We start from the raw sequence: 27,644 nt of genomic DNA, 5'->3' as shown, positions 1-27,644 counted from the left end.
CTCTCTGGACACTTCAGATGAATTAATTGTCCCTCCCATGAAGCACTTGGACATGTCACAGGGTGACACAGGGTAGCACATGGGCACAGGCAGCCATGTGGGCAGAAAGCCACGTAGGCAGCACGTCCAGGCAGAAAACAAGGAATTTGAATGCCCTAAAACTGGTTAGTGGGGTTTGCAGTGTGAGGTGGTTCTGGGGTCTGAAGCAGGGCAAGACTAGAGCTACCCAAAAGCAGGTCTGGGGGTTGTATTGATGTCTCAGCCAAGGTACAGCCCTTTTTGACATCATGTGAGGGTCAACGGGCTTCTAGTCCCCTTTGCCAAATCCTCATTAACAGGCCCTGGGGAGGGAATTGGATCCCAGGCAGACAATGATCCCAGTGATCCCAGTGATCCCAGTGATCCCAGTGATCCCAGTGATCCCAGTGAGCAGAGCCCAGACACCATGGGGGGACAGCAGCACCCACAGGGCCCATGGGACTGCTGGGGAAGCCAAGAGGCATCAAAACATCTTCTTTCAAAGCCAAGGAAAGCTCCAGATCCTGAAGCAGAGCCCACATCTCCATCTCACCCTCACAGGCACTGCCACCTCCTTGAGATCCGTGGGATGTGGGACAGGTGCTGTTATCCCCATCTCTCCTGGCCTGGAGCTGTGCTCTCACACAGCACTGGGCACATCCCCTGCAGCCCCTGGCACTGCCAGGCTGTGGGTACAGCTCTTGGCACCAATATAGGCTCATTTTTACTGCCTGGTATTTCTGAGTTGGATCTTTTTGACTCAGGGTTGCCTCATTACTGTCCCCAGCCCCTGTCACTCCCTGGGAGGGAGCATCCCAGGGCTCCAGGGAAACAGCCCTTCTCTCCCTTTCACCCCCCAGCCTGTCTGTGGAGCTCCCCTGTCTCTGCCCTCGGTGTTGCAGGGCAGTGAGATGTTGACAAAACCCCTTTGGGAGGCATCCACAGGCAGCTCCACCATTTCTGTGCACATCCCATTCCCTGTACTTGCTTAGCACAGGAGCCGTTCCTGAGGACACAGAGGGGAAAAAAACAATACAGGTAAGAAGAAAATCAGGTCCAAATTATCTGGCCCCAAAGCTGAACCCACGTCCAGGTTTATACCCAGACTGCTGGTTCCACCGGGTCCAATTTTTGGTCTCCCTCAGCTCCCAGCTGGGATATTCCCATTTGCCCATCTCTGAGCTGAGAACCCACGCTTTCATATCAGCGTGTATTTGCTCTATTTCTCCTTAAATCCTTGAACTCGGGCGGCTCAGCCGGGGTTTAAAACGAGCCGCCTTTCCCGCAAGAGTTAACGAAAGGAAGGAGCGCCTAAGATTTTGCGAGGAATTAAAGCCAGGCGGAAGAGCCTATGGGAAAGAGCCTGTTACCAGCCCCGCGGCTGCAGGTCACCAGTGCCGAGGACTCGCCGCCAGGGTTTCTTAGGTCCCTGTGCGAGCTGGGAGAGCCAGAGCAGCATGAGGAGCCGGCGGCGGGGCGGGCGGGGGCACTCCTGACTCCCGGCTGACGAGCCCGGCGCAGTTTCCTCCGCTCGCCATGTGTGTCATCCAGCCCGACCCATGATTCACCTCCTGGGCTGCTCAAAACCCTCCCGAGCTGCTCCCCAGCCCTCTCAGAGGGGCTGGTCCAAGCGGCCCCCCGCGCTCGGGGCTCGGAGGAGAAGATGGGACAAGCCCGGCTGGCGCTCGGGATCCTGGCGCTCTGCGCCGCTGGAGCCTGGGGTAGGTTCGCTCTGGCACCGCGGTCACTTCTCAGAGCCGGGTCACTTAGGGAAGCTGCTGCCTGTTATTTCTACAAATCCCAGGACTCTCTGCCTTCCCGGGGTCCGCGATTTCTTGGGGAGATCACTCGGAGGGGGGGAGCTGGCAGCCTGAACTGCGGCGCGTTCCCACAGACAAAGCTCGGCTCGAGCCGGTTGGGCTTTGGCTGGGTCGGGGCCGGGGGGTTCTCAAGGATGTTACAGGGTCAGGACAGGGTTTGGTGGGTTATTTTCACTGGGTGTGGCGAGTTTGTATCCTCTACCTACGTTGCGTTTGGCTCCGGGTGCTGGTTTGTAATGGAAGGACTGGAGTGTGGCTTGGGCTCCGACCTTCACAAACAGAAAATCCACCGGCAGATCTCACAGGGCAGGTAATTCCTGCGTCCGGAGCATTTTAGGAGCACGGGGAGGGGGGCATTTATGCCTTGTGTTATTTTTTTTCTCATGTTATTTCGCTGCTTTTCTTTAAAAACTCTGATTTCTGGCATCGAGTGATCTCAGGACAAATGTAGTTTGTATTTTAGAAAAGTTCCCCAATGTTAAAGTACAGAGGAGCCTGGAAAAGCGTTATATCCCCACCCCACCCCAGATGTGTTCCCAGGGCTCAAAGTCAATCCTGCAACTGCAAAAAGGTGATTTATAAATCGGTCCCATTGTTTTCAAGGCCAAACTCAGGGGGTTTGGGGCAACATTGTTCTGTCTAAAGACTTCCAGAGCTTGGTGAATTCCCAGGAAGAGCCTGAGGCTCCGATCTGCTGCCGGATGGAGCTGTCACCAGCACAGGACACGGGATAACCCCTGGAAGAGTTTGAGTTTGCAGAGCTGCAGTTTGGGGCTGTGCAGGGGATTGATTTCTCTGGTCCTGTGTGTTGGTGCCTGTGATGAGCTGAGCTGAGTTTGGGGCACCCCATCCCCAACAAGATGCTGGCAGGAAGGGAGAGGTTCAGAGAGGAGAAACACCCCCGGACTGGCAGGGTGGGGATCAGCCAAAAATGGGCCAGATCCTTATCGTTGAGTCAAGCAGAAAGACAGAGAGGATGTTAAGTAGGTGTGGTTTGTACCTTTATCAAGTCTTCTAAAATGTCTTTATCAGGTTGTCTGTGAGCACATTCTTGCTCAGATTGGCAGAGGGGGGAAAACCAAAGCGTGTGGCTGCTCCTGGGGCACTCAGAGGTTACTCCTAGTGCAGACTGGACTGAGTAATTTTCCCCAGCCAGGGCAGGGTGATGTTCAGCCACGGATGTCTGGGGTGTTCCAAGTGCATCACTTCCCTGGAAGTGTTCTATCCCAGGCTGGACAGGACTTGGAGCAACCTGGTCTAGTGGAAAGTGTCCCTGCCCATGGCAGGGGGTTGGAACTGGATGATCTTTAGGTAATTCTGACCCAAACCACCCTGTGATTCTATGATTTCACCTCCCTCAGGGCCCCAGGCCCAGCCCCAGGTGGGTGATTCCTATCATCCTGCCCAGTTTATCTCCCATTTCCCTGGATTTCAGGATTGCTGTTATTTTAAAAAGCCGGAGTCTTTAGGATCAGCTCAGTGTGTGAGAACAGCTGCTTTCATAGTCAAAAAATGCAGCTTTTGTACTTGGGTTTATTAGTTTTTATGGCTGGAAAAATAAGCTGCAAAGATGAAAAAAAAAAAAAAAGGTAACTAAAACCCACAGAATTTGTTAGTTTAGGCTGTGCTGGGACCGTGTTAACCTGCTCACAGCCAGGCAGTGTCTGAGCCTGGGGGGCACTGCCAGGCACTCACAGGGCAAAACCTGAGGGGACTCCAGCTGCAGCCCCCTCCACATCCTCCACATCCTCCACTCCTCTCCATCTGTGCTCCCACCTCCCACAAACCCCCTGCTCCCACAAAACCCTCCTGACACTGCACCCAGCCCTGCAACCAGTGCTGGGAATGCCAAAATAGGGACATTTCCCCGTGCTGAAGGGGATCACAGCAGGATCAGCCTCATGTTTGCAGGGCCATAACTGCCCTGAGGAATCAATCCCAGCTGGCACCCAGTGGATTTCAGCCCCTTCCCAGGGGAAGGGATGGCCTGCTCCTCCATCCAGCCCTGTGGGAGGCAGCCAGGAATGGCTGTGGAAAGTGCTGGAGGTTGGGTAAGGGTCCTCCAGCCCTGAGAACATGGAGTGATGGACACCATGGGGACCTGGGGGCAGGTACAGACCTCCAGGGACCCCCCAGGCAAAGCCACCAGCAATGGCACAGTGGCACAATGTGACATCAGCCCCCAGGGCAGCCTTGGGAATGGCAGCATCCCTGCCCCATCCCTGCCCCATCCCTGCCCCATCCCTGCCCCATCCCTGCCCCTGCTGCAGTCCCACCTACCCCCGTGTGCAGCTGCCCAGCCATGAGACCACTGCTCTGCCCAGGCTCGTGGCCCTTGTTCCAAAATCCACCAGAAAACTGGGGTTGCATCCCCAGCATGAAGGGGGGACAAGCAGGTCAAGGCCCCCTGGGCTGTGGGGTGCTGGCAGGAGGGGGAGAAAGGAAACCACGAGGGTCCAGAGGCTGCACACAGGCAGGAGGTGATTGGTACCAAAATGTGGGCAGCAGATGAGCTCAAAGGGACAGTCCTGGGGCTTGTTAGCCCTGAGCTCAGGTTTCATGGCATGAGGAGGCAGCCAGGGGCTCAGCTGGCAGACACGAGCTTGGGATCTCCTCCACATGGAATTTCAGTGGATCCTGATCTCCCTGAGATGGAGTTAACCCTGCACAGGGGACACCGAGGCAGGGAGTGGCCGAGGGACTTGGCTCAAGTCACGGGGGAAACCTGTTTGAGCCAGGATTTGGGCCAGTGTGTCTCACATCCCACAGCACCCAGGGGTGTCAGCTCTGCAGTTCCCCAGCGGGGTGGGTGCTGGGGCAGAACCAGGTGACTGAACCAGCTAAAACCCACTGTGAGGGGACAAACCCCACAGTGGCATTAAACAGGAGCCAGGGCCAGGAGTGTTGCTGGTGGCACTGGGGGCTATGACCCTGCCCCAGGCAGGGCTGAGCCACCACAGCCGTGAGCCAGCAGCTGGACACAGCCCCTATACCAGGGACACGAGTGTGGAAATGCAAGGAAACTCCTGGCATGGGGCAGGGAGGCCCCTGGCACCCCTCCCATCCCTGACCGAGGGGCCACGGTCCTGGTGGGGGTATCAAAGCACCAGGGCTCCCCAGGGACCTGCAGATTTGGAAGCTGTTCCCGTGTCCAGGCACGTGGCTCTGGCGTTGGCAGCTCCGAGTGTTTAATCCCGAGCGCCGAGGGCTGCCCGGGAAATGCTTCCCTGCTCCCCCGGAGGGCTGAGCCGCTGCCAGGCGTGGATCTGGCTCCCAGCACGGCACAAATCCATGGCACGAGCCCCGGCTGCAGCCACCGGCACTTGGCAGGGAGGAGGGATTTCACTGGGATGGGGCAGGAGGGATTCACTGGGATGGGGCAGGAAGGATTTCACTGGGATAGGACAGGAGGGATTTCACTGGGATGGGGCAGGAAGGATTTCACTGGGATGGGGCAGGAGGGATTTCACTGGGATGGGACAGGAGGGATTTCACTGGGATGGGACAGGAGGGATTCACTGGGATGGGACAGGAGGGATTTCACTGGGATGGGGCAGGAGGGATTTCACTGGGATAGGGCAGGAGGGATTCACTGGGATAGGGCAGGAGGGATTCACTGGGATGGGACAGGAGGGATTCACTGGGATGGGGCAGGAGGGATTTCACTGGGATGGGACAGGAGGGATTCACTGGGATGGGGCAGGAGGGATTCACTGGGATGGGGCAGGAGGGATGTCACTGGGATAGGGCAGGAAGGATTTCACTGGGATAGGACAGGAGGGATTTCACTGGGATAGGGCAGGAAGGATTTCACTGGGATAGGACAGGAGGGATTTCACTGGGATGGGGCAGGAGGGATTCACTGGGATGGGGCAGAAGCCAGTGTGAGAAGTGGGAGGTGTTGGTGTTGCTGCTGCAGTTGGAGAGTCCTTTGCCTTCCCCCTTCCCTGCCCCATCTGCCCCCAGGATCGATCTTGCTGCTGGCACATTGCTGAGGTGCAGGAACCAACCTGTCACACTTTGGGCAGTTTAAAATCTGCCCCATCCCCACATGGAGCCGGGTAGCAACAGCTCTGGGCACGGGTGCCACCCCAAAGCTGGTGCTGAGCCAGGCAGGTGGGTTCAGCCTTTAGCTCGGTGCCCTGCGTGGGACAGGCTGGGGGTGTTGGTGGCAGAGGTGTGATGAGACACGTCCTGGGGCACATCCCCAAGCAGCTGCTGGACTTTGGGACAACCCCAGCCTGTGACAGCACCCCCATACCCCAGCCCAGGTGCCCCCAGGCAGGAGCTCAGGGCCGTTGTTTGTGGTTCTGCCCGGAGACCTGACGACATCGTTTCACAGTTTCCTCTTTCCGTTTTATGTTGCGTTTCCTGTGGTGGAAGACGCTGCCGGGACAGCCCTGGGCAGGGTCAGCGGGGACACGGGACAAAGGGGAGAGCCCTGCCAGCATCCCCCGGGTCCCGGGGCTGCAGTGTCCCCCGGCCGAGTGGGCACATGGCTGTGGTTTGCTCTGCCCAGGGAGCCCTAAAACTGCCGAGGTGCTTGTGGCCGGGAGGGAGGAAGAGCCGAGGGTGACACTCGTGTCCCCAGCACTTGTCACTGCCGGCGGTTGGAACCGCGGAGCCGCCCAGCCCGGGCTGTGCCACCTCCTGACCCTGAGCCCTGCGGGCACTGTGGGCACTTTGGGGCACTTCAGTCCCCACACACAGACTCTCTGGCCTCTGACCTCCAGGACTGGTGCCAGCCTGTGTCTCCCAGAGTCCCCACGGCCACTGTCACTGACAGAGCCAGCCTTTGCCTGGGACACTGGTGCAAACCACCCCCAGCACATTGCTGGACTCCTGCCCCTTCCCTCCCCTCCTTTCCCTGGATTTGAACCCGAGCCAAGGCCAGTCACTGTGTTCAGTGTCTGCACAAGGTGGCACTGACCACCCTGCCCTGAGTGACCCACTGACCACCCTGGGTCGGGGCAGTGGGAAGAGGCAGCTGACCCCTGGCAGGGCTGTGGGTACCACTCTGCACCCCTGGGAATTCACCCCTTCCCTCTCCTGCTGCTCCAAGGGGGCTGCAGGGGGCACAAATACCAGCAGTGGGAGCTTCACTCCAACACCTGGGTGATGCTGCAGGGATGAGGGGACACTTTAAGGAGCTGGCATGGCAGGAATGGTGCTCAGCCCTGGGCAGGATCAAGCCCGGCCGGTGCCAGGGTATGAAAGGGGCGAGGAGGCAACACCCAGGGTTTGGGGCTGGGAAAGGGGGCAGGGCAGGGCCCTGGTGGGGGCTGTGGCTGCTCAGGGAGCCGGTGGCTGAGCACTGAGTCCTGAGCACAGGGGTGAGTTGGGGCTCTGCAGGCTGTGACTGCTCTGTTTTGCTGTTCCAGGGGGCAACATCTGCACCACCCGTGGGGTGAACTCCTGCAAGCAGTGCCTGGCTGTGAGCCCCCTCTGTGCCTGGTGCTCTGCCGAGGTAAGAACTGGGGGGCTGAGCTGGGGGGCTGAGCTGGGCTGCAGCTCATCCCAGAGCAGGACCGGGGCTGTGCAGGAAGGGACGAGCCTTTGGGCTGTGGGATTAGTCCCAGGCTCCATCTCCACCTGTTCCCACCATGTCCAAACACATCCCCTGGCTCAGACCTGCACATCACTCCTGCCCTGCTCCCAAAATCTGCCCCTTAAGCGTGTGCTGATGGGAGCTGCATCGAGCTGGCTGGGAAATGGTGCTGCTTCCACTGGGAAATCACTTTGCCTTTCAAATAACGTGCATGTAAAAGCTCAGTTTACTTTTGGTTTGCTTCTTGAAAACCTGTTGTAAAGCTCTGGCTGAAGGAGCTTAATTGCTGGAAGGGCTGGAAAGGGAAGGGGGATTGGAGGGAGGAATTGAAAATGGTGATTAGAAGCTATGGGGTTGGGTTTAAAAGCCTTTTTTTCATTGCAAGTGAGAGGAGGAGAGGACAAGGTGCCTTGTTTTGGTTGCTGGGCTAAGGAGGATGTGAGTGCTGAGCTGTGGCTCTCAAATCACTCAGTTTGGGTAGGTGAGAGCCTGGGAGATCTGCCACACTCCCCTCCAAAAATGCTGCCCTGGGGGTTAATCCATTAGGTAAGAGGAGGGAGTTTCCCAAGGGGATGGAAGAGCAGCCCCAGGGCAGAGCCAAGGGAGGTGAGGCTGGGATGGGGAGAGGTGATGAAACCTTCAGGGCATCCAGCCCGGGGTGGATCCCCCTCTGGCAAGGCTTTCCTTGCTTTCTGCTTCCTCCAGCTGAGGCTGTACCCGTGATGTCCAGGAGAAGACCTGGGAAAAAGTGATCCAAGCTGGAAAATGCTGTTGGATCGTGCCTGTGTGGTCGATGCCTTGGGGTCAGTGTGTGTCTGGAGGGGATGGCTGCGCTTGCTGTGCCCATCAGATAGGGCTGGACCTCGGGTGTGGTGTGAATAAAGATGTTTGTGCCCCTCTTATCTCCCTCGGGGAGTGTCTGAAATGTGCCGGGTGATAAAGGGCCTGGCTTCCCTCTGGGTCCCCTGTCCCGGGGGGAATGCTGCCTGGGCTGGGCTGGGCTGGGCTGGGCTGGGCTGGGCTGGGCTGGGCTGGGCTGGGCTCCCTCCTTCCCGGCTGCTGACTGGGCAGGGCTGGTGCCTTAACGCTGCAGCGGGGGCTGCGATGGAGCTTTTTTTTTCCTCCAGATCAGCAAAGGTTTCCAAAAAAGGAAATATTTCCAGTGCTGCTGCGAGCTGTGCTCGTGGACAGACGTGACAGCAGGGAGGGAGCCGTCCCACTGCCAGAGCCGGCCCCCGGAGAGCCGGGAGTGCAGCTCAGCTCAGCAACTCTGCCCCAACATCTGGACCACATTGTCCTAATTTAGCAAATGAGGGTTTTTGCTGCGGGTTTGTTTAATTTCCCTGGGGTGGGGGAGGTCTCTGATACTGCACAGCCCCCCCTTTTTTTAAAGGGACAGTGCCCTTAGTTGTGCTCCTGCTCCTGCTGCAGCCCTTTCCCACTCACTGGGGTGATGAGTTATTGCTGCTCCATCCTGGGCTGGGATGGGAGAAGGATTTCATTGTGGTTTCTTGTGATCACTGACCCCCCTGAGCGCTGATGCAGAGGGGAGTTGAGTTTTATTTATTTTTTGGAAACCTTGACCACTCTTCCCAACAAATAGATGCTCTCATCCCTCGCTTTTGCTTTTGGAAAAAGCCAGCCAAGCTGTAACACTGACACGTGGCTCTAAAACCCCTTTGGAGATTATTGTGACAGATCTTCCAGCACCTCACCCTCCCAAAATGTCACCCATTCTGGTTCCCTTGGAGGAAAGGTGGAGGCAAGGCTGGACCAGGGGTGGATTTCAGAGAAGCTGCTGGAAGATTTTAGCTTAATTTGGGGAGGTATCTGTGCTCTGAGCCCTCCCAGGAGCTCTCCTGCAGAGAAGCTGATGCTGCATGTGGTTGTGTCAGAGCTGAGAATGGAGATGCCTTGAGGATGTGGGAGTTTCCACAGCCTCCCACCCTGGGAAGGCAGGGATGGAGCTGGCTCTGGCAGTGCCCTGCCTGACCCTGCCCTCACTTAACGGCTCTGGAGGCAGGAATTGGGATAAAATCACCAGGTTTCCCATCCTGAGTTAAAACCTCCCTCCCTGCAGCGGGACAGAGGGCAGGTGGGGCTGGGGAGCATCTCTGGGAAGGGCTGTGGGATGGCTGGGATGGAGGGGTGGGAACACATCCCCCCACATTTCTGCCCTAAGGAGCTGTGCTGATGGAGGAGGGGGATTTATCACGGGTGAAGTCCCTGCACTGTGTGTTTGTCACCAGCAGGCCTTGGTTCCCCCAGGTTGTTCCCACCTGGGGCTGTGCCCAAAGTGCTGAGTCAGCAAGGTGGCAGAGACTGGGGTCAAAAATAGACTGGGAGCTGCCAGGACCCCGTAGCCAAATACTCCTTGGATGGCACAGGAATGTTTTCCTTCACCTTTTGCAGTAGTTTTGTTGCTGGGGAGGCTCCTGTGAGTCCTGAGCCAACCTCAGCATTTAGGGCTCCACGGAAAGGGGAAGGATGCAGTCCTGGGGTTAAACAGCTCCTCCGTGGGAATCTCACAGCAGGAATGGTGCTGCTAATCCCACAAGGTGCCACGTGGCCTCTGAGGTCCTGGGAGCTCCCCAGGATCTCCAGGTATCCCCCAGTGCCATGGATAAACCCCACCTGCCCAGCCCAGCCTGCTTTTCACCCACGTATTTTTCCAGCAATTTCCCTTCCTGGGACAGGAACGTACGTGATGATTGATGGGATCTGGAGTGAACCAGCCACCTCCTCCCACAGCAGGGAGCCCCATGGGGTGAGCCTGTGGGGTGGATGGGTGCAAGGGAGCTAATTTGGAGGGATGACTCGTCCTCCTCCCCGTCAGCAGCGATCCGGCGGGAGCGGGAGGCTGCGGGGGAGGAACACGCCTGCTGATGTATTCCTTGGCTGTCCCTGCTTCCAGAGGGCCGTGGGCCAGCCAGGGCCTCCTGACACCATTGCGTTTTTCTTCTTGTTTGCAAATTCATCCCTGGGTTCAATCAACCTGAACCCAGGGCAGACGATATCCCGGATGGGAACCTCTCCAGCACCGGGAGACTCAGAACTGGGATCCAGCATCCCTGGACCAGCCCCACCAGGACTTGTGCCACTTCCCTTTGCTGCAGGGAGAGGCTGTGCTGGTCCTCTGCTGTAGGAGTCCGATGTAGAAAGACTTGGGCTGTGGGAGGCAGATGGAAAATCCCTTTGGGGAGGAGGGTGGACATTGCCTGAGCGGGAACGTGTCACAGCAGATCCCGGCAGTGATGGGGGAGAGAAATTCCTCCCATATTTGTCTCCATGAGAAACTGGAGGGACGTGAACCCTTCTGAATGTGTGGTGATAAGGGCAGGGAACCGGGGGCTTTCTAGGAAAGGAGGGACAGGGCTGGAGCCCGCAGTGACTCCACACTTTGTGCTTCCTGCCCCTGATGGGCCCTTGACGGCTTCTCCCGCACTCCAGTGCCTGTTCACTCTTTCACTCCTTTTTTGGTGCTCCTTTCCCGGTCAGCTCCATCCAGCAGGAAGCTGGGGAGCTGGAGATAAGCCTGATCCACTCCTGGGCAGGAACTGAGCACTGCTCCCTGCACTGGGCTCACCCACAGTGGGCCCGTTCCTTGCTCAGGGCAGGATTCCTGAGGGCATGTGTGGAGAAAACGGGGGGAAAAGGTGATTTGTCTTTTGCCAAAGCAACAAGTAATTTAAAAAGTCCCAGCCTGCCCCTGTTCACATCCCACCACACCCTCCTCCAGCCATCCCACAGAGACAGGCTTTCCTTTCAGCTCTGCCAGAACCCAAACGTGAGGCTCCAGCTGCCAGGAGCCAGGAGGGGGTTGGCAGGGGTGTGTTATCCATCGCTCCTTGGCAGGGGTTGCCGAGCTCCTGCTTTGGGTCCTGGCAGGACGTGCTGATCCCAAATCCCCCTCTGTCTGCCACCTCCCTTGAGCACAGACCGTGCGCCCCAAAACCCCTCCGGTCCTGGTCTGCCATGAGGTGTGATAAAGCTCTCCAGGGAAAAGGGGGGTGGTTTTCCTTCTCCCAGCTGTGGAGGGAGCTGGTTCCTGACCGTGTCCCTCTCCCCCAGGTCTGGGCACAGTCGTCCCCTCGCTGTGACCTCCGTGCCAACCTGCTGCACAACGGCTGCGGGCAGGAGCACATCGAGTCCCCCAGCAGCAGTGTCACCATCCTGGAGGACAGACCCCTCAGCAACAAGGGCTCAGGGGGGGCCACCACCACCCAGATGAGCCCCCAGAGAATTCGGCTGAACCTGAGGCCGGGTAAGAGCCCCCAGGCCGCTGTGGGAAGGCGGGGATGCAATGGGAGTAACCCAAAGGGCTCAGGCAGTGACAGAGCCACAGCTCTGCCTCGCTGGCCAAGGGGGTCTTGTGGGGGCAAGGCCAGGCTGGGGCCGCACTGAACCCTCCAGAACATCCCTGGTGGGCAGCCTGCAAGCTGCTTGCTGCCTTCAGTCTCTTGCCTCAAGCCTGATGTGCCCAAGGGGCAGGACTGGATGTGCCTTCAACAAAAAGCCGTTTGGATCCGAGGCGCTGCCGCTGCGCTCGGAATTCCTGGGTGGAAGTCGGCTCGTGTCTAACGAGCAGCTGGCAGGGCTGGGCTGCCAAGAGGTCCTGTAATTTGCCTGGCTCCCTTCAGCCAGGCAGGCTGGAGCCAATTAACTGCCCTGGTCCTCTGCCAGCAGCCAGGAGTTTCAAGGATGCCAGGCAGGAGGCAAAGCTAACGGGCGTCGCTCGCCCGAGCTCACAGAACCGGTTCGGGAACGTCGCTGGTAAAGTCGGAGCGGCCAAAGCGACACAGATATCAGAGGTAGCCCAGGTGTGAGGTGATCAGGAAGCTGTTTATTGCTCTCAAGTGTTTATTTTATACTCTTTGTACACTGTCGTGCCACAACACAATTGGTTCAAAAGTCTCAAGCATAAAACACAGTACATACATTATAAAACACAGTACATACATTGGTAATCCAGAAGACACTGCACACACTCTCACTGGTGGCACTGAAGACACTGTGCCTGCTGTCACTGGTGATATTGTGCACATTTTGATTGGTGACCTTTGCTCTGGGCTGCATTACGTTTGTTCCATCCGGCACTACAGTAAATATTTCCTTAGAGTTGTTTACATTCCTCGTCACTAATTGCCAGGCTGCTGGCAGGTTCTCTGCCAGCCCCGACAGGGGAACGTGGAGCGAGCGGTGCCATCGCCTGCTCTGCCCCAGACATCCCCTCACGGGTCACTCTGCCAGTCTCAACAGGAACAATTTTGGTTCCTTGTGCTCATTAAAGCCCTGGGGTTGGATGTCAGTGGCTGATAGCACGTGGCACATCCCTGGGCCTGGCCAGGAGGAGTCCTGACCCATCTGAAGGACAGAAATGTCTTTGTGGGGACATGGAGCTGCTCAGTGGCCATTGTTCTATTTAGGTCTAAAGGTATTTGGCAGGAGGGGGGTGAGTGTGTTGCTCAGGAGAGTAAATCCCTGTAAATTCCTGTTTCTTGGGAGAGAACCCAGCTTGATACCATCTCTGCCCAACCAAGAGGGTTTGGAATGAGTCATCGGCCTTGACTCCTGAACCAAGACCAGATCATGAAGGATACAAGCAGGACAAGTCACAGCTCATGTCCCACAAGCTGAGAGTGCTCATGGCTTCAGCTCAACAAACAGCTGCCATCTGAGCAGAAAGATGGGACCCCTGGCTCTGTTTGGGGTCCCAGCACAGCTGGAGGGGGGATGGAGCTCTTTGGGCTTTCGTAGTTTTTGAAACTTTCTCCATCCTGAAAGAAGGTGACGTGTGGGTTTACATGGAAATGTGAAAACAGCAACAATTTAAGCTCAATTAAAGCTTTTTTCCCCTCAGTGTCTGAGGTGTTCAGACAAGGCTGCAGCTGTGCCCTGGCTTACCTTTCAAAGAAGCTGTTTCAAGGACCAGAAGAAAGAACCTTTGTCTCTTAAAAAGGCCAAAAGAAAAGGTCAACTCAAGGCATTTTCAGCTTTTTTTTTTTTTTTTAAGTGCCAAAGTCATCAAAACTGGCCTGCTCCCCAGAAGGATCTGTCTGAGGAAGGTTTTGTTTCAATGGAAAATGTTGCACCAAAAATTTCCCAGTAGGAGCTGGGAGGAGCCAAGGGGAGAGGGGTGGGGGAGGCCTCAGGAGATGCTTGGAGTCCCTGGGAGCTCAGAGAAGTCCAGAGCAGCCTTGCAGTCCCCTTGTGTTCCCTGCCATACCTGCTGTGCTGGAGGGTCAGCCCTGGGCAGGAGGATCTGCTCACGTCCTGGTACTGAGAGGTTTGGAGAACAGGAGCCAGGGAATGCAGACACATCTGTCATAGAATCCTAAAACAGTTTTGGTTGGAAAGGACCTTAAAGCTCATCTCATTCCACCCCCTGCCACGGGCAGGGACACCTTCCAGTGGACCAGGTTGCTCCAAGCCCCGTCCAACCTGGCCTTGGACACTTCCAAGGGTGCACAGAACATCTCCTGTGCAAGCACCTGACTAAGGGCTTTGCCCCTCTGTGTCTGTCTAAGGGTGATGTTCTCCTCCCAGCAGCTTTTAACCATCCCCTGGGTTCCTGCTGACCCTGCAGGGTGACTTTCCCCCTAATCCTGTGGCGAGTCCCCCCCTGCTCCTCCCAGGAGAGGAGCTCTCACTCCGCTGCCCTGTCACATTCCAGACGACTCCCAGGTCTTCCGTGTCCAAGTGCGTCAGGTGGAAGACTACCCTGTGGACATCTACTACCTGATGGACCTGTCCAACTCCATGAAGGACGACCTGAGGAACATCCAGAACCTGGGCACGAAGCTGGCCAGCGAGATGCGCAAGCTCACCAGCAACCTCCGCATCGGCTTCGGGGCCTTCGTGGACAAGCCCATCTCCCCCTACATGTACATCTCTCCTCCTGAAGCCGTGGAGAACCCTTGCTATGAGTAAGTCCCGGGCTGAGGGAGTCCTGGGAGGGCCAGAAGTTGATGGGACATCACTGGAATGTGGCTGGAAATCCATCCCAGCGGATTCCAGCAGGGTTCAGACCTTGCTGCACAGTGTGTTCTGCTGGCACAGGGAGGAGGAGCAGGTCTGAACTAGAACTGTCACTGTCACCGGGAAGTCCTTAAGGGAACAATTTTACACCAGTTTTTCATGAGAAGTGCTGAGGCTCGAAGCAAACGACTCCTAAAAATCCCAGCAGGTCTGAGGCTGGGGGCTGCCCTGAGCCCAGCACCTCTAGGTTGATTTTTAGAAGGTCCTTCACCGGCCTCTGGATGTGCCCTCTCCAGCACATCCTGGACAGGACCGTGGGACACGGGATGGCTGCAGGGCAGGGATGGGAGCTGGCAGAGCCCTGTGACTGTTGTGCCCCCCCAGGATCGGTGAGACCTGCCTGCCCATGTTCGGGTACAAGCACGTGCTGTCGCTCACGGACGAGGTGACCCGGTTCAACGAGGAGGTGCGGAAGCAAAGCGTGTCCCGGAACCGCGACGCGCCCGAGGGCGGCTTCGATGCCATCATCCAGGCCACTGTGTGCGAGGTGAGGGGCAAGAGGGCCTGGCTGGGGCTGGGGCAGGGTCACCAGCCTGGGCAGAGACCGCCCAACCCCACCAGGACAGGATCATGAGCCTTGTTGAGCTGCTGTGCCACTCGGCTCTGGAGAGGGTGAACATTCAACCAGCACATCTCCAGCCCAGTAGTCAAGGCAAGGGAAGAGCAGGACCTTCAGTGGTCCTGGCAGGAGAGAGGAGCAGAGGAGGTGTTTGGGAATGGATGATGATCCCATGTCAGCCCTGCAGTGACCAGCCCAAAAGGGACAACAGCTCCTGTGCCTGCACCTTGATTTTGCTGGAGGGGTTGTATTACCTCAGTCATTAAACACCGTGATTAACACTAGCAAATTAATCACAGAATCACAAAATATGCTACTTGGGAGGGACCCACAAGGATCATCCAGTCCAACTCCTGGCCCTGCACAGATTCCCCTACAACCCCACCCTGTCCCTCAGAGCATTGTCCAAACCCTCCTGGAGCTCTGGCAGCCTTGGGGCTGTGCCCACTGCCCTGGGGAGCCTGGGCAATGCCAACCACCCTCTGGGGGAAGAACCTTTTCCTGAGATCCAACCTAAACCTCGCTGGCACAACTCCAGCCATTCCCTGGGTGCTGTCCCTGGTCCCCCCAGAGCAGAGCTCAGTCCCTGCCCCTCCTCTGCCCCTGCCCAGGAATTGGAACTGCAGTGAGGTCTCCCCTCAGTCTCCTCTTCTCCAGCTGAACACCCCAAGTGCCCTCAGTGTCCTCACACGGCTTCAAATCAAGGCCCTTCCCCATCTTCGTTGCCCTCCTTTGCAAACTCTCTGATAGCTTGATATCTTCCTTATTAAAACCCATCTTTCACCTGTACAAGCAGCTCCTGCCCCCCTGGCAGCCCCCACATGCCCACAGCACTTCCCTGGGGGAGCAATTCCCTCCATTCCTTCTGCAGTCGGTTGGTCCTTACGGCCAAGTCACGCCCCGGGGTGGCACAAAGGCAGCAGTGGGGCGCTGGCACAGGGTGCTGGCACGTAACTGGGAGCTCCTTTCACCGCAGGAGAAGATTGGCTGGAGGAATGATGCTTCCCACCTGCTCGTCTTCACCACGGACGCCAAGACCCACATCGCCCTGGATGGGCGGCTGGCCGGCATCGTGCAGCCCAACGATGCCCAGTGCCACATTGGCAAGGATAATTTCTACTCTGCCAGCACCACACTGGTAAATCCCGGCCCAGGCGTGGGGTTGTGGAGCCCAGAGCTCCTGTGGGGTCCCCATGGGATGGGAAAGGTGGTCCAGCCAGGGCTGGAGAGCTGGGTGGTGGAGCTACATGTCCCTAGGGGATAACCTCTCCTCTTCCCCAGGACTATCCCTCTCTGGGCCTGATGACTGAGAAACTCTCACAGAAGAACATCAACTTGATCTTTGCTGTGACAGATACAGTTGTTGGCCTCTACCAGGTACCAGCTGCTGTGCAGACACCTTCTGGGGGGCTGGAGGGTCCCCAGGAGCCAGCCATGGGTGGCTGGAGATGGCCTGGTGGTCTCCTGTCCCACCGAAGCTCCCTGGGAAGCTCCTGTGTGCCTGGGTGGGGTTTGGCCCAGCCACGACACAGTCACCCATCACAAACAGACCTCCTTTATGGTATTTCTCCAGAACTACAGTGAGCTGATCCCAGGCACAACCGTGGGCACCTTGTCCAGAGACTCCAGCAACGTCCTGCAGCTCATCGTGGACTCCTATGGGGTAAGTGTGGGATGTGTTGGCCCCACAAGAGCTCTCTGCCTCCCAAAATAGCCCCTGCTTCACACTGCAAACAGCCCTCACAGATTTGGCAGCCCCCCCAGCCCTGAGCACCCTCCCTGGCCCAGCTGTGAGCATCTGTCTCCACCCATGTGTGCAGGGAAGGGAGATCACTGTGTTCACTGCCTGCCCCTTTCCATCCTCAAAGGCATTCGAGGCAATGACGTAGGGAATGATGTAGCCGAGCCTTGAGAGAGACTTGGAGCACTTGGCTCCTATCCTGTGGTGCTGGGGAGGACCTTCCCTGGGTCTGAGCCCTCCCCAGTGCTGTGTCCTCATCACTGCTCTCTCCTTGCCTAGAAAATCCGCTCCAAGGTGGAGCTGGAGGTGCGGGACCTCCCCGAAGAGCTGTCCCTGGCCTTCAACGCCACCTGCCTCAACGACGAGGTCATCCCTGGGCTCAAGTCCTGCGTGGGGCTCAAGATTGGGGACACGGTGAGGATCCTCTTCGTGGGTTTGGCCTTCCTCCCCCTCCACCAAGCAATGCTGCCAGATTGTCTGATGCTCTGCACCAGCACTGCCTGCTTGTCCCACCACCTCCCCGGTGACACCTCCCCAACACCTGTATTGTCCCTGTCACCGGTGGCACTGACACCCAGCCACATCCCTCTGCCCTCCAGGTGAGCTTCAGCATCGAGGCCAAGGTGCGGGGCTGCCCCCAGGAGCGGCACAAATCCTTCACCATCAAACCCGTGGGCTTCAAGGACAGCCTGAGCGTGGAGGTGAACTTCGACTGCGACTGCTCCTGCGAGAGCCGCGCCGAGCCCCGCAGCCCGTCCTGCAGCCGCGGCAACGGCACCTTGGAGTGCGGGGTGTGCCGCTGCCACGCCGGGCGCCTGGGCTCGCACTGCGAGTGCTCGGAGGAGGAGTACAACCCCTCGCAGCAGGACAACTGCAGCCCCCGGCCGGGCCAGCCGCTGTGCAGCCAGCGCGGGGAGTGCATCTGCGGGCAGTGCGTGTGCCACAGCAGCGACTTCGGCAAGGTCAGCGGCAAGTACTGCGAGTGCGACGACTTCTCCTGCGTCCGCTTCAAGGGCCAGATGTGCTCGGGTGAGTGGCGGCACCGGCGGGCCGGGAGGGACCCGCTGCCGCGGGGTCTGGTAAATGTTACACAAAGGTTGTTAAAAAAGCCCCGCCGTCGAGTCACGAGGCTTTCTAAACCCCTTCTCGCAGAGGAGTCTGGATCCAGCTGCACTCGGTCTTAGCTCGGATTATGGCAACGGTTTAAATTTAAGGAATTGCAGAGGTGTCACTGAACCCCTTTTGTCCCCCAGGTTTTAATGGCTGGCAAAATGAGAATATTTATATAAAATGAATTTATTATTATTATTTATTATGTGTTATATATTATACATTATGTATTATATATTATATATTATATATTATGTATTATGTATTATGTATTATATATTGTATTATATTATATATATTATATATTATATATTATATATTATATAATTATATATAAAATATATTATATCATATATATTATATATATAATATATATATAATTATATATTATATATATTATATATTATATAATATATAATTATATATATTATATTGTTTATTATTAATAATATTATTATTACAAATGATCAGGCAAAAGATCATAATCAGAATTATTTACTACACAGTGTAAGTGCTAAAACTACTAGTAGTGTGGTATAAGATAGGATAGTGCACTGCATTGAAGCAGTTATTGAAACAATTACATTGAAGCTGTCAAAAAGGAAATAATTATTAAGCAGAGATTTGATGCAACCCACCCAGACCAACACTTGTGGGGAGATGACCCCGAGCTCAGTTGGTTACAGCATGGTGTTAATAACACCAAGGTTGTGGGTTCAATCCCCACACTGGCCATTCATGTAAGAGTTGGACTCGATGATCCTCGTGAGTCCCTTCCAACTCAGAATAATCACTATCTCTGGTTCCTGCTCCCCAGTGTCCCCAGACTGAGTTTCCGGGACCCCACCTGCCCCTCAGGCCAAATTCATGGCTCAAAGCGGCCTCTGTGCTGCTGGGATTGATCCTTTATCTTCACAGCCTGCTGATAATGGAGGTGGAAACGCTGGGTTTTCCCCACCCAGAGCAGTCAGTGCCCGCAGGGAGCCTGTTCCTGTTTGCACAAGGGCTGCCAAGGCTGCCGGGTCGGGATGGGTGAAGGGCGATGATGAAGAGCTGCCCCCAGCCAGGGCGGGCTGTTGATTAACCTGAACTGTCTGACCCCGTTGGCATCAGCCTGGTCCCATTGAGCCACTTCTCCCCGGCCTGCCCATCTCTTTCCATGCCCTGTCACCCAGCGTGGCACCGTTTTCCTGTGACTCAGCCCTGGTTCCTCATTAACGGGGTTACACATTTATTTCTCATGCCGGTGCCTCCAAGGCTGTGGCAGGGACAGTGCCCGGCCGATCCCCTGCTGGGAGCAGCATTCCCGGACAGTGCCAGGCCAAGAGCAGGGTTTTGGGACGGTGCCCAGCCGATCCCCTGCCGGGAGCAGCGTTCCCAACGTTCCCCACTGTGCCCAGGGCTTGGACGGGTCGGCGCGTGCCGGCTCCGTGGTGTTTCCACCGCTCACCGTGTCTGGTTTTTGAGCTGGAATCAAACCACAATCCAAACAGCTCCGGGGTCTGGCAGGATCTGAGCACGTCTGTCTGTCTGTCTGTCTGTCTGTCTGTGTGATTAAACCAGGCTCAGTGAGCGTGCAGAGCTCGGCGGGCTTTTCCCAGCAGTCAGCTTTCCCCTGCCTGGTCCAGGGCTGGGAAACGAGTGGGATTTGGGGGGTTTGACCAGATGTCCCGACTCAATCTGAAATTCAAAGCCACAGCCAAGGCTTGACTCGCTCAGAGATGGATCTGACTGAGCATCTCCAGCTGCTGCTGCCAACCTGGCAGAGCTGGGGCAGTTCAGCCTGGAATCACAGAATCACAGAATATGCTGAGTTGGAAGAGACCCACAAGGATCATCCAGTCCAACTCTCAGCCCTGCACAGGACCATCCCCAAGAGTCACACCCTGTGCCCCAGAGGATCATCCAAACGCTCCTTGAGCTCTGTCAGCCTTGGTGTTGTGCCCACTGGTCCTGGGGAGCCTGGTTGGTGCCCAACCACCCTCTGGGGGAACAACCTTTTTCTAAAATCCAACCTCCCCTGACACAACTTCAGGCCATTCCCTGGGGTCCTGTCCCTGGTCCCCCCAGAGCAGAGCTCAGTGCCTGCCTCTCCGCTTCCTCTCCCAAGGAAGTTGGAACTGCAATGAGGTCTCCCCTCAGTCTCCTTCAGGCTGAACAGACCAGGTGCCCTCAGCTGCTCCTCTTGCAGCTTCCCCTCAAGGCCGTTCCCCATCTTCATTGCCCACCTCTGTTCTTGTTCGGGTGGGATAAGAGCAGCGCTGGGGACACAGCAAAGGTTGGGGTTTGGCGTGAGCTGCTGCCTGTCCCACCCCGAGCACAGTGCAATGGGATTGTCCCGGTGGCTGCTCTGCCACTGAGGGTCCTGATGCTCTTTGGGTTGTCCCCAGGCCACGGGAAGTGCAGCTGCGGGGACTGTGTGTGCGACCCGGACTGGACGGGCGACTACTGCAACTGCACGACGCGCACGGACACGTGCATGTCCGGCAACGGGCTGGTCTGCTCCGGCCACGGCTCCTGCGTGTGCGGCCGCTGCGAGTGCACCCAGCCCGGCTCCTACGGGGACACCTGCGAGAGGTGCCCCACCTGCCCCGACGCCTGCACCATCAAAAAGTGAGCCAGGGCACGGGGCTGGGGCAGCTCGTGCCACGGCGGGGGCTGGCAGAGAGATGGGGTGGGTTATATCCCAGTGGGGAGCTGGAGGAGAGCTGGATGGATCATGTTCCACTGGGGAGCTGGAAGAGAGCTGGAATGGATCATATCTCACCAGGGGGCTGGCAGAGAGATGGGGTGGGTTATATCCCAGTGGGGAGCTGGAGGAGAGCTGGAATGGATCATATCTCACCAGGGGGCTGGCAGAGAGATGGGGTGGGTTATATCCCACTGGGGAGCTGGAGGAGAGCTGGATGGATCATGTTCCACTGGGGAGCTGGAAGAGAGCTGGAATGGATCATGTCTCACCAGGGGGCTGGCAGACAGCTGGGGTGGGTCATATCCCATTGGGAATGTGGCAGAGTGCTGGGAAGGGTCGTATCTCACTGGGGAGCCAGCAGAGGGCTAGGGTGGGTTATTATATCCCATTGAGGAACCAGTAGAGAGCTGGGATGGGTCGTATCCCATTGGGGAGCTGGAAGAGAGCTGGGATGGGTCATATCCCATCAGGGGGCTGGCAGAAAGCTGGGATATTCCATAGGGCAGCCAGCAGAGAGTTGAAATGGGTCATACCCCATCAGGGGGCTGGCAGAGAGCTGGGATGGGTCATACCCCATCAGGGAGCTGGCAGAGAGCTGGGATGGGTCATACCCCATCAGGGGGCTGGCAGAGAGCTGGGATGGGTCATACCCCATCAGGGGGCTGGCAGAGAGCTGGGATGGGTCATACCCCATCAGGGAGCTGGCAGAGAGCTGGGATGGGTCATACCCCATCAGGGAGCTGGCAGCAGTGGCAGCAGGAACTCCCACCAGCTGCAGCCCTGTTAGGTTGGGATTGTGGTGATTTCCACAACCAGCGACTGAAAGGTGTGATGGTCCTCTGAGGAGAGCACAGAGGAGCTCACAGCACCTCCCTCCTCTTCCTCAGGGACTGTGTGGAGTGCAAGAAGTTCGAGCGGGGGAGGCTGGTGGAGGAGCAGACCTGCAGCCGCATGTGCCGGGACGAGATCGAGACGGTGCAGGAACTGAGTAAGAGGAGACCCAAACCTGCCCTAAAATGTGGAAATCCGGGGGGTTGCTTTCCCTCTGTGCGCACATCCGTGGCATGGGGGGGGTCTGAGCCTCTCACTCTGGCAGGTGACAGGGGCAAGGATGCCGTGAACTGCACCTACAAGGACGAGAACGACTGTGTGATGAGGTTCCAGTACTACGAGGACTCCAGTGGCAAGTCCATCCTCTCCGTCATCGAGGAGCCTGGTAAGACCAGGCTCAGGTGGGGGATGGAGAAGGTGCAGTGCTGGGTTTCTGTGCTAAACTGGGGGATTTTGAGTGCCCTTTGTACCTCCCACCCCAGCCAGGCTCCTGGGGCACCGCAGTCAGGGGCTGAGAGGAGTTAAAGGGCTGCTTTGTTCCCTGCTCTGTGCCACCGGGGCCGGGATTTCCTGCCTCTCACGTCTCACATTTCCTCAGTTGAGGCCAAGGATGGGGGTTCAACCTTCCCACCACCCTGATCTGTGTCTGACTGCAGGGATGTTGTTCTTAGGAGGCAGATAAGAGGGGGCTCCCATTGGTAGCCCTGGGGTCTTCACTGACCTGGAGGTCTGACTTCCAGCTGAGCCAGGGGCTGTGTGGCTGCAGGTCCTTCGGGAGCAGGGCCATGAAGGCAGCCCCAGCCACGGGCAGGGTGCAGCCCACCCTCCCTGGCCCTGCACACAGGATGGAGAGGAGAGAGGCAGGGCGTGGGGGGAGCAGGGGGCTGTGGGGGGCTGTGGGGGCTCCCACGGGATCTCACCACCCCAGTTTGCCAATGTGGTGCTGGTGCAGAGCCGAGAGCAGGGGGTCAGCAGGGTGGTGGTTTGGGGAAGAGCTTCCTCCAGCACAAGGATTTGAGCTCAGGTGCCATCCCCCACCATGGGTGGGACCTGTGGTGCCTCTGATCTGGATTGCTCAACACTTGGGTGCAGACCCCCACCCTACAGACAGGAGCTCAAAGATCTCAGCACATGCACCCCATGGATGGGATCCTCCTTCACAGAGCCTCCTGTGCCCAGGGTGGAGGCTCCTGTTCCCTGCCAGGGGAGGATGAAGCCTTCCTGGGCCCGGAGGAGCTCCACGTACCCACGGCCAGGCAGCCCCAGAGCTGCTTTTAGTTGCCCTGGGAGTGCTGAGCCCCCTCCAACCCTGCCCTGCTCTGTGCTGCAGACTGCCCGAAGGGGCCCGACGTCCTGGTGGTCCTGCTCTCGGTGACAGGGGCCATCCTGCTCATCGGCCTGGCTGCCCTGCTCATCTGGAAGCTCCTCATCACCATCCACGACCGCCGGGAGTTCGCCCGCTTCGAGGAGGAGAAGGCCAGGGCCAAGTGGGACACGGTGAGGGCCAGCGGGTCGGGGGTGTTGGGCAGGAGCCCCCAGATCCCACAGCCCCCAGCCTGAGGGATCCAGATCCCAGTGCTCCCAGCAGGAGAGCCCAGCTGCTGTCTGTGGCCCGTAGGGACCAGATTGCCCCATCCCTGTCTGACAGTGCCCCAGGCAGGACTCGGGGTGACACTGCCAGCCTGGACACCCCTCCCTGAGCCTGCTGTGCTCCCAGGGCTGTGCACAGGCCACAGCAGATGTCCCAGATGATTTTCCCACCTCCAGCATATCCCAAGCAGTTGTCAGCAGCGTGACCCCCTTACTCACTGCCCACACCAGTGTTTCCATCCCATGAGCAAAGTGGAAGGTCCCTCCTGCCATGGGATGCTGGAAGGACTGAGGCATCCAGAGCACCAGGGAGGGGGCTGAGACAGCACTGGCGCCCGTCCCCCACCTCTCCATCACAGGAGGGATGGGATGGGATGGGATGGGATGGGATGGGATGGGATGGGATGGGATGGGATGGGATGGGGTGGAGTGGCTCTTTCAGGAGGTCTCTCTGCTCCTGAACTCCTACTGCTTTTCCTCTCCTCCACAGCAGCTTTTCCCTGCTCTCTCCCATGGGGAGCCATTAAACTGCACAGCCAAAGCCATGCCAGGGATCCACCACTCTGTGCTGAAGTGGTGCCTCAGTGTCCCTAGGTGTTAAGTAGAATGAATGGTGATGCCAAGCATGAAATGTTGATTCTCTTTTTGTTCCTCCTTCCTCCAGACCCACAACCCTTTATATAAAGAGGCCACATCCACCTTCACCAACATCACGTACCGGGGGAACAACTAAGGATGCCACACCCAGTGCTGGCCGTGGGATCAGCCAAGGATCCATGGAACCTTAAGGAGTCCAGTTTACAGAAGCCCTTGTGTGTGTGAGCCTGTGTGAACGTGTCTGTGTGTAATTTAACAACCCCTTGACTGCCTCCAGGCCCTCCAAGTGTTGTCCATCACCCCTCTGTGACTGCAGGGACGTGCTCTCCAGGCAAACCTCGCTCCTTACCTCGCGGGTCGCTCGCGGAGCCGGCGGCCCCTCCATACACTGGACACAGAGAAATGGGACTTTCTCTGCCAGTCTGTGAACTCTTTGGTGCTCATCGGGCCAAGGGGACTTCAGGAGTGGCCACTCAAACCACACTGAGCTGTTTTCTCCTCCACGGCCCGTGCTGGTGAAGCCCTGCCTGTCGGATCACTGGACTCAGTCCCGCTGGGCACAGGAGCCATCTCCTTGGGCACAGGGCAGCTGCCAGCAGGCAGGAGCCATCACTGCTTTGTGGGTTCAGGACACTGCTTCTGAGCAGCCCAGCAACCCCTTTCCTCCTTGCACCCCCATGTTCTGGCACTGCTGTGAGCCAGGGGGGTGAAAAGCTGTGCCCTCCCTCACTGCCCCCACATGCACTCGGTTTGCACCCCCAGCACCTCCATGTAGCACCAGCTGTGCTGGTCCCAGCCACAGCCTGGCTCAGCCCCGGGGATGGTGCTGAGCTCCCCGTGTCCCCCCTCACTCTCCCCACGCTACAGCCCACATGGATGTGCAGGCAGCAGCCTCGGGAGCTCATGATGCCCCTTATCCCTCAGGCCTGGCCACCTCTCTCCCCTCTGTGTTTTCTGAGCTGTGTAACTGCACCCTGCCTGGTTTTCTGCACAGCTCAGGGTTCCAGCAGAGCAGGCAGGGCTCAGGCTGTGTCCTGCTGCCTGGGGCTGTGTGTCACCCGTGGGGGAAAACGAAGAGATGTCCCAGTTTGGCTGTAGCAGTGCTGCTGCCTGGTCCCTGCCCTGCCAGAGCACAGTGGCTCAATTCCCCTCAGCTGCCCCAAAAACCAACACCAACCTCGGGCCCGGTGTGGGGTTTGCCCCGAGGGCCCCAGCAGAGTGTTGGCTGAGCTGTTGGTGGCCCTGTGTCCCTGTCCCCTGGCTGTCCCAGCAGTGTGGGAGCAGGGGCAGGGCTTGGTGCTGGGTGGGATCTGGGGCTGAGCCCCAGGGAGGGGGGTGGATGGGCAGCACCAGAGCAGCAGCAAATCGCACCACAAAAATAAAAATAACTAAAACAAAACCCCTCAGACTACTCATGGTGTCAGTGTCCCCAGCAGCAGCCTGTGCCCAGGCTTCCTGACCCGTGGGCAGCCTCTGGCACCCCAGTGTGACTCGGGGAGCTGGTTTGAGCTGAGGTGGGTTGAAGGATGGTTCCCACTGGCTGTTACCCCCCCACACACAGGGGTTTCTGCTCCATAATTCCTGTATTCCTGGGGGTTGATAACAAGCTGGGGGGCACACAGTGGGCCAGAGCCCACTGCAGACTGTGGTACTGGCAGCACCTCAGTTCACTGTGAGGGAGTGGGGTGAGCCCCAGTAACCCCCATCCTGCCCCACTGGTCCCTGTGAGCCCTCCAGTGTGCAGGAGAAGCCCCCAGAGCAGGGCAGCTGGGCTGGGACCACTGCAGGACCATCCCAGGGATGGCTGAGACCTGGAGGGGGTGAAGGGGCTAAACCTGGGAGCAGGGTCCCTGCCTGTTCCCCCAGCACCCAGTCTGGCACCATGTCACACACTGCTGTGGGGACAGCCTGTGGTCACCCTTCAAACCAGCATTTTGGGACCACAGAAAGTTCTGGAAAAACTGTTTGCTTGGCTCTCTGACACCCCCACACACACCCCAGGCCACCAGGTGCCCCCAGCCCACACAGGGTGTGCAGGCACCTTGGGGCAGCTCTCGGTGTCCCCAGCTGAGCTGGGTGTGTGAGTCCAGCACCCAGGTGGGACCTGGGCTGGGGCTGGGGGGGGTTCAGCTGTGTTTGACCCCAGGAGGGGCATTTTGGCAGCAGGGTGAGGTGAGAGAAAGGTGAAGGGAGAGCCTGGCTGCAACACGAAGGAGCAGGATGAGCTTCCACTGAAGAAACCCCTACAACTCCATGTCTACCATTCAGGCAGAAGACTTCCCTTTCCCACGGAGCTGTGGGATGAGACAAGACTCCAGTTTAGCTCAGTTCACTGCCCCTTGATGCCACTGGGCATGACTGCTTGCAGGATCAAGCCCACGACCACGAGAAGCAGCTGTTGGGAGTCTGGAGTGGCTTTTCCCCCCAAAATCAAGGCCGTGCCGCTGTGCTGGCCGGAGGAAAGGAGTGTGAGCAGCCAGAGGTGGGACAAGGGTGGAGGCAGCGGCTGCTCTCAGCTCCTTGGGAGGAGCCATCTGGGAGCGGTAGTAACTCCAACCCTGCTGAATGTGCAAATTTTGGGCTGCGTGGAGGCTGTTGGAGTCGGGGACCGCTAGATGGTGATGTCTGCACGTGCTCTGTCAGAACTTTCCAGCTTTCTGGGCTGCTCAGTGCCCAAATCCCGCTTTGGAGAGGGACACTTCCCCCGTGGAGGTTTCCAGGGAGCAGGGACACGCAGCAACCCACCCCACAGACACAGCTCCTGCAGCAACACTTCGTCCCAGGGTTCTTTTAAATGCTACTTTTATTCCTGAGGTGCTGATGTGCTCCCTCTTCTTGGAGCCCAGGAATGCATCAACTCCTTTTGTAAATGATTTCTGTAAATAAACCCAAAATGAGTGAATGCATCTCCTGATGCAGCCAGGAGATAGTTTAAGGTGCATTTTGTGCCATCCATACCCCCATTTTCTGAAGTGAAACACATCTCCCCACTGGTTCTAGGGAAGTTGGTCAATGCTGGGACAGAGTTTCTCCCATCCCAATGGAAATCCACTTCCCAGACCAGAACTGGAAGGACATGGCTGTGGATGGTGAATATATGGGCACTTTGGGATCTTTGTTCAGGATCTGGAGCATCTGCTGGGCAGGAAGATTAAGACTTGGGAAAGATGAGGAGAAAGAGCTGGAATTAAAAACAAAAAGCTGACATTTCCCAGGGCACAAAATCCCAGAATAATTCAGCTTGGAAAGGACCTCAGGAGGTCTCTAGTCCAACTTCTTGCTCAAAGCTAGGTCAGGTGTGAGATGAAGCTGAGTTGCTCTGGGATTTATCCATTATGGGATCTCCGGGGCTGTAAAGGAGTCAGGATTAGTCTGGGATGAAAGTGTCACCACTAGGGGAAAGCTGGGACATCCAGCCTACATCTGGACAAAAAGGCCCTGGTTTGGGAAGCAGTTTTGGGGTGAGATTCTCTAAGGTCACCAAATCCTTTGTGGATACGAGAGTTCTCAGTGTTGTAAACTGGCCTTTGGGTGAGACATTCAAAGCTGCAGCCAAGAGACTCCCTGTAAACCCTTGCTGGAATTTGGGCTCCCCTTCCTCAAACATATCTGCTGAGAGAATTGGGATTGTTCAGCCTGGAGAAGAGAAGCTTTGGGGTGATCTAATTGTGGCCTCCCAGTGCCTGAAGGGAGGCAACAAGAAACATGGAGAGAGACTATTTCCAAGGGCCTGGAGTGACAGGACAAGAGGGAATGGCTTCCCACTGCCAGAGAGCAGGGTTAGATGGGATATTGGGAAGGAATCCTTCCCTGGGAGGGTGGGGAGGCCCTGGCATGGGTTGCCCAGAGAAGCTGTGGCTGCCCCAGCCCTGGAAGTGTCCAAGGCCAGGTTGGACAAGGCTTGGAGCAACCTGGGCTGGTGGAAGGTGTCCCTGCCCATGGCAGGGGGCAGCACTGGATGGTTTTTAGGGTCTCTTCCAAGCCAAACCATCCTGGGATTCTGTGATTTTTCCCATTGTCACGAGGAGGCTTCTGGGTCTCTGCAGCTCCTGCTTGGCCCGCGTGTGTCTGTGCAGAGGATGTCCCACATGTCTGTGCAC

At 57.4% G+C, this 27,644-nt stretch overlaps 1 protein-coding gene across 1 annotated transcript; it reads left to right on the top strand.

The window, feature by feature from the left end:
• The first annotated feature begins 1,483 nt into the window (after positions 1-1,483).
• ITGB3 (integrin subunit beta 3) lies at positions 1,484-24,853 on the top strand. Its single transcript, XM_027745553.2, has 15 exons — positions 1,484-1,739; positions 7,220-7,305; positions 11,458-11,650; positions 14,060-14,312; positions 14,749-14,911; positions 15,960-16,121; positions 16,265-16,360; positions 16,557-16,646; positions 17,004-17,138; positions 17,324-17,753; positions 20,225-20,447; positions 21,414-21,514; positions 21,623-21,742; positions 22,688-22,854; positions 23,612-24,853. The coding sequence occupies exons 1-15, from the start codon at positions 1,682-1,684 to the stop codon at positions 23,678-23,680; spliced, it is 2,346 nt and encodes a 781-aa protein (XP_027601354.1). The 5' UTR covers positions 1,484-1,681; the 3' UTR covers positions 23,681-24,853.
• The last annotated feature ends 2,791 nt before the right edge of the window (positions 24,854-27,644 follow it).

The sequence above is a fragment of the Pipra filicauda genome, unplaced genomic scaffold (genome assembly GCF_003945595.2).
Source record: "Pipra filicauda isolate LSUMZ 115617 unplaced genomic scaffold, ASM394559v2 scaffold193_size2426894_pilon, whole genome shotgun sequence".
NCBI classification, from domain to species: domain Eukaryota; kingdom Metazoa; phylum Chordata; class Aves; order Passeriformes; family Pipridae; genus Pipra; species Pipra filicauda.
The sequence above is the reverse complement of the archived record's forward strand: the minus strand, read 5'-3'. Positions and strand labels throughout refer to the sequence as shown.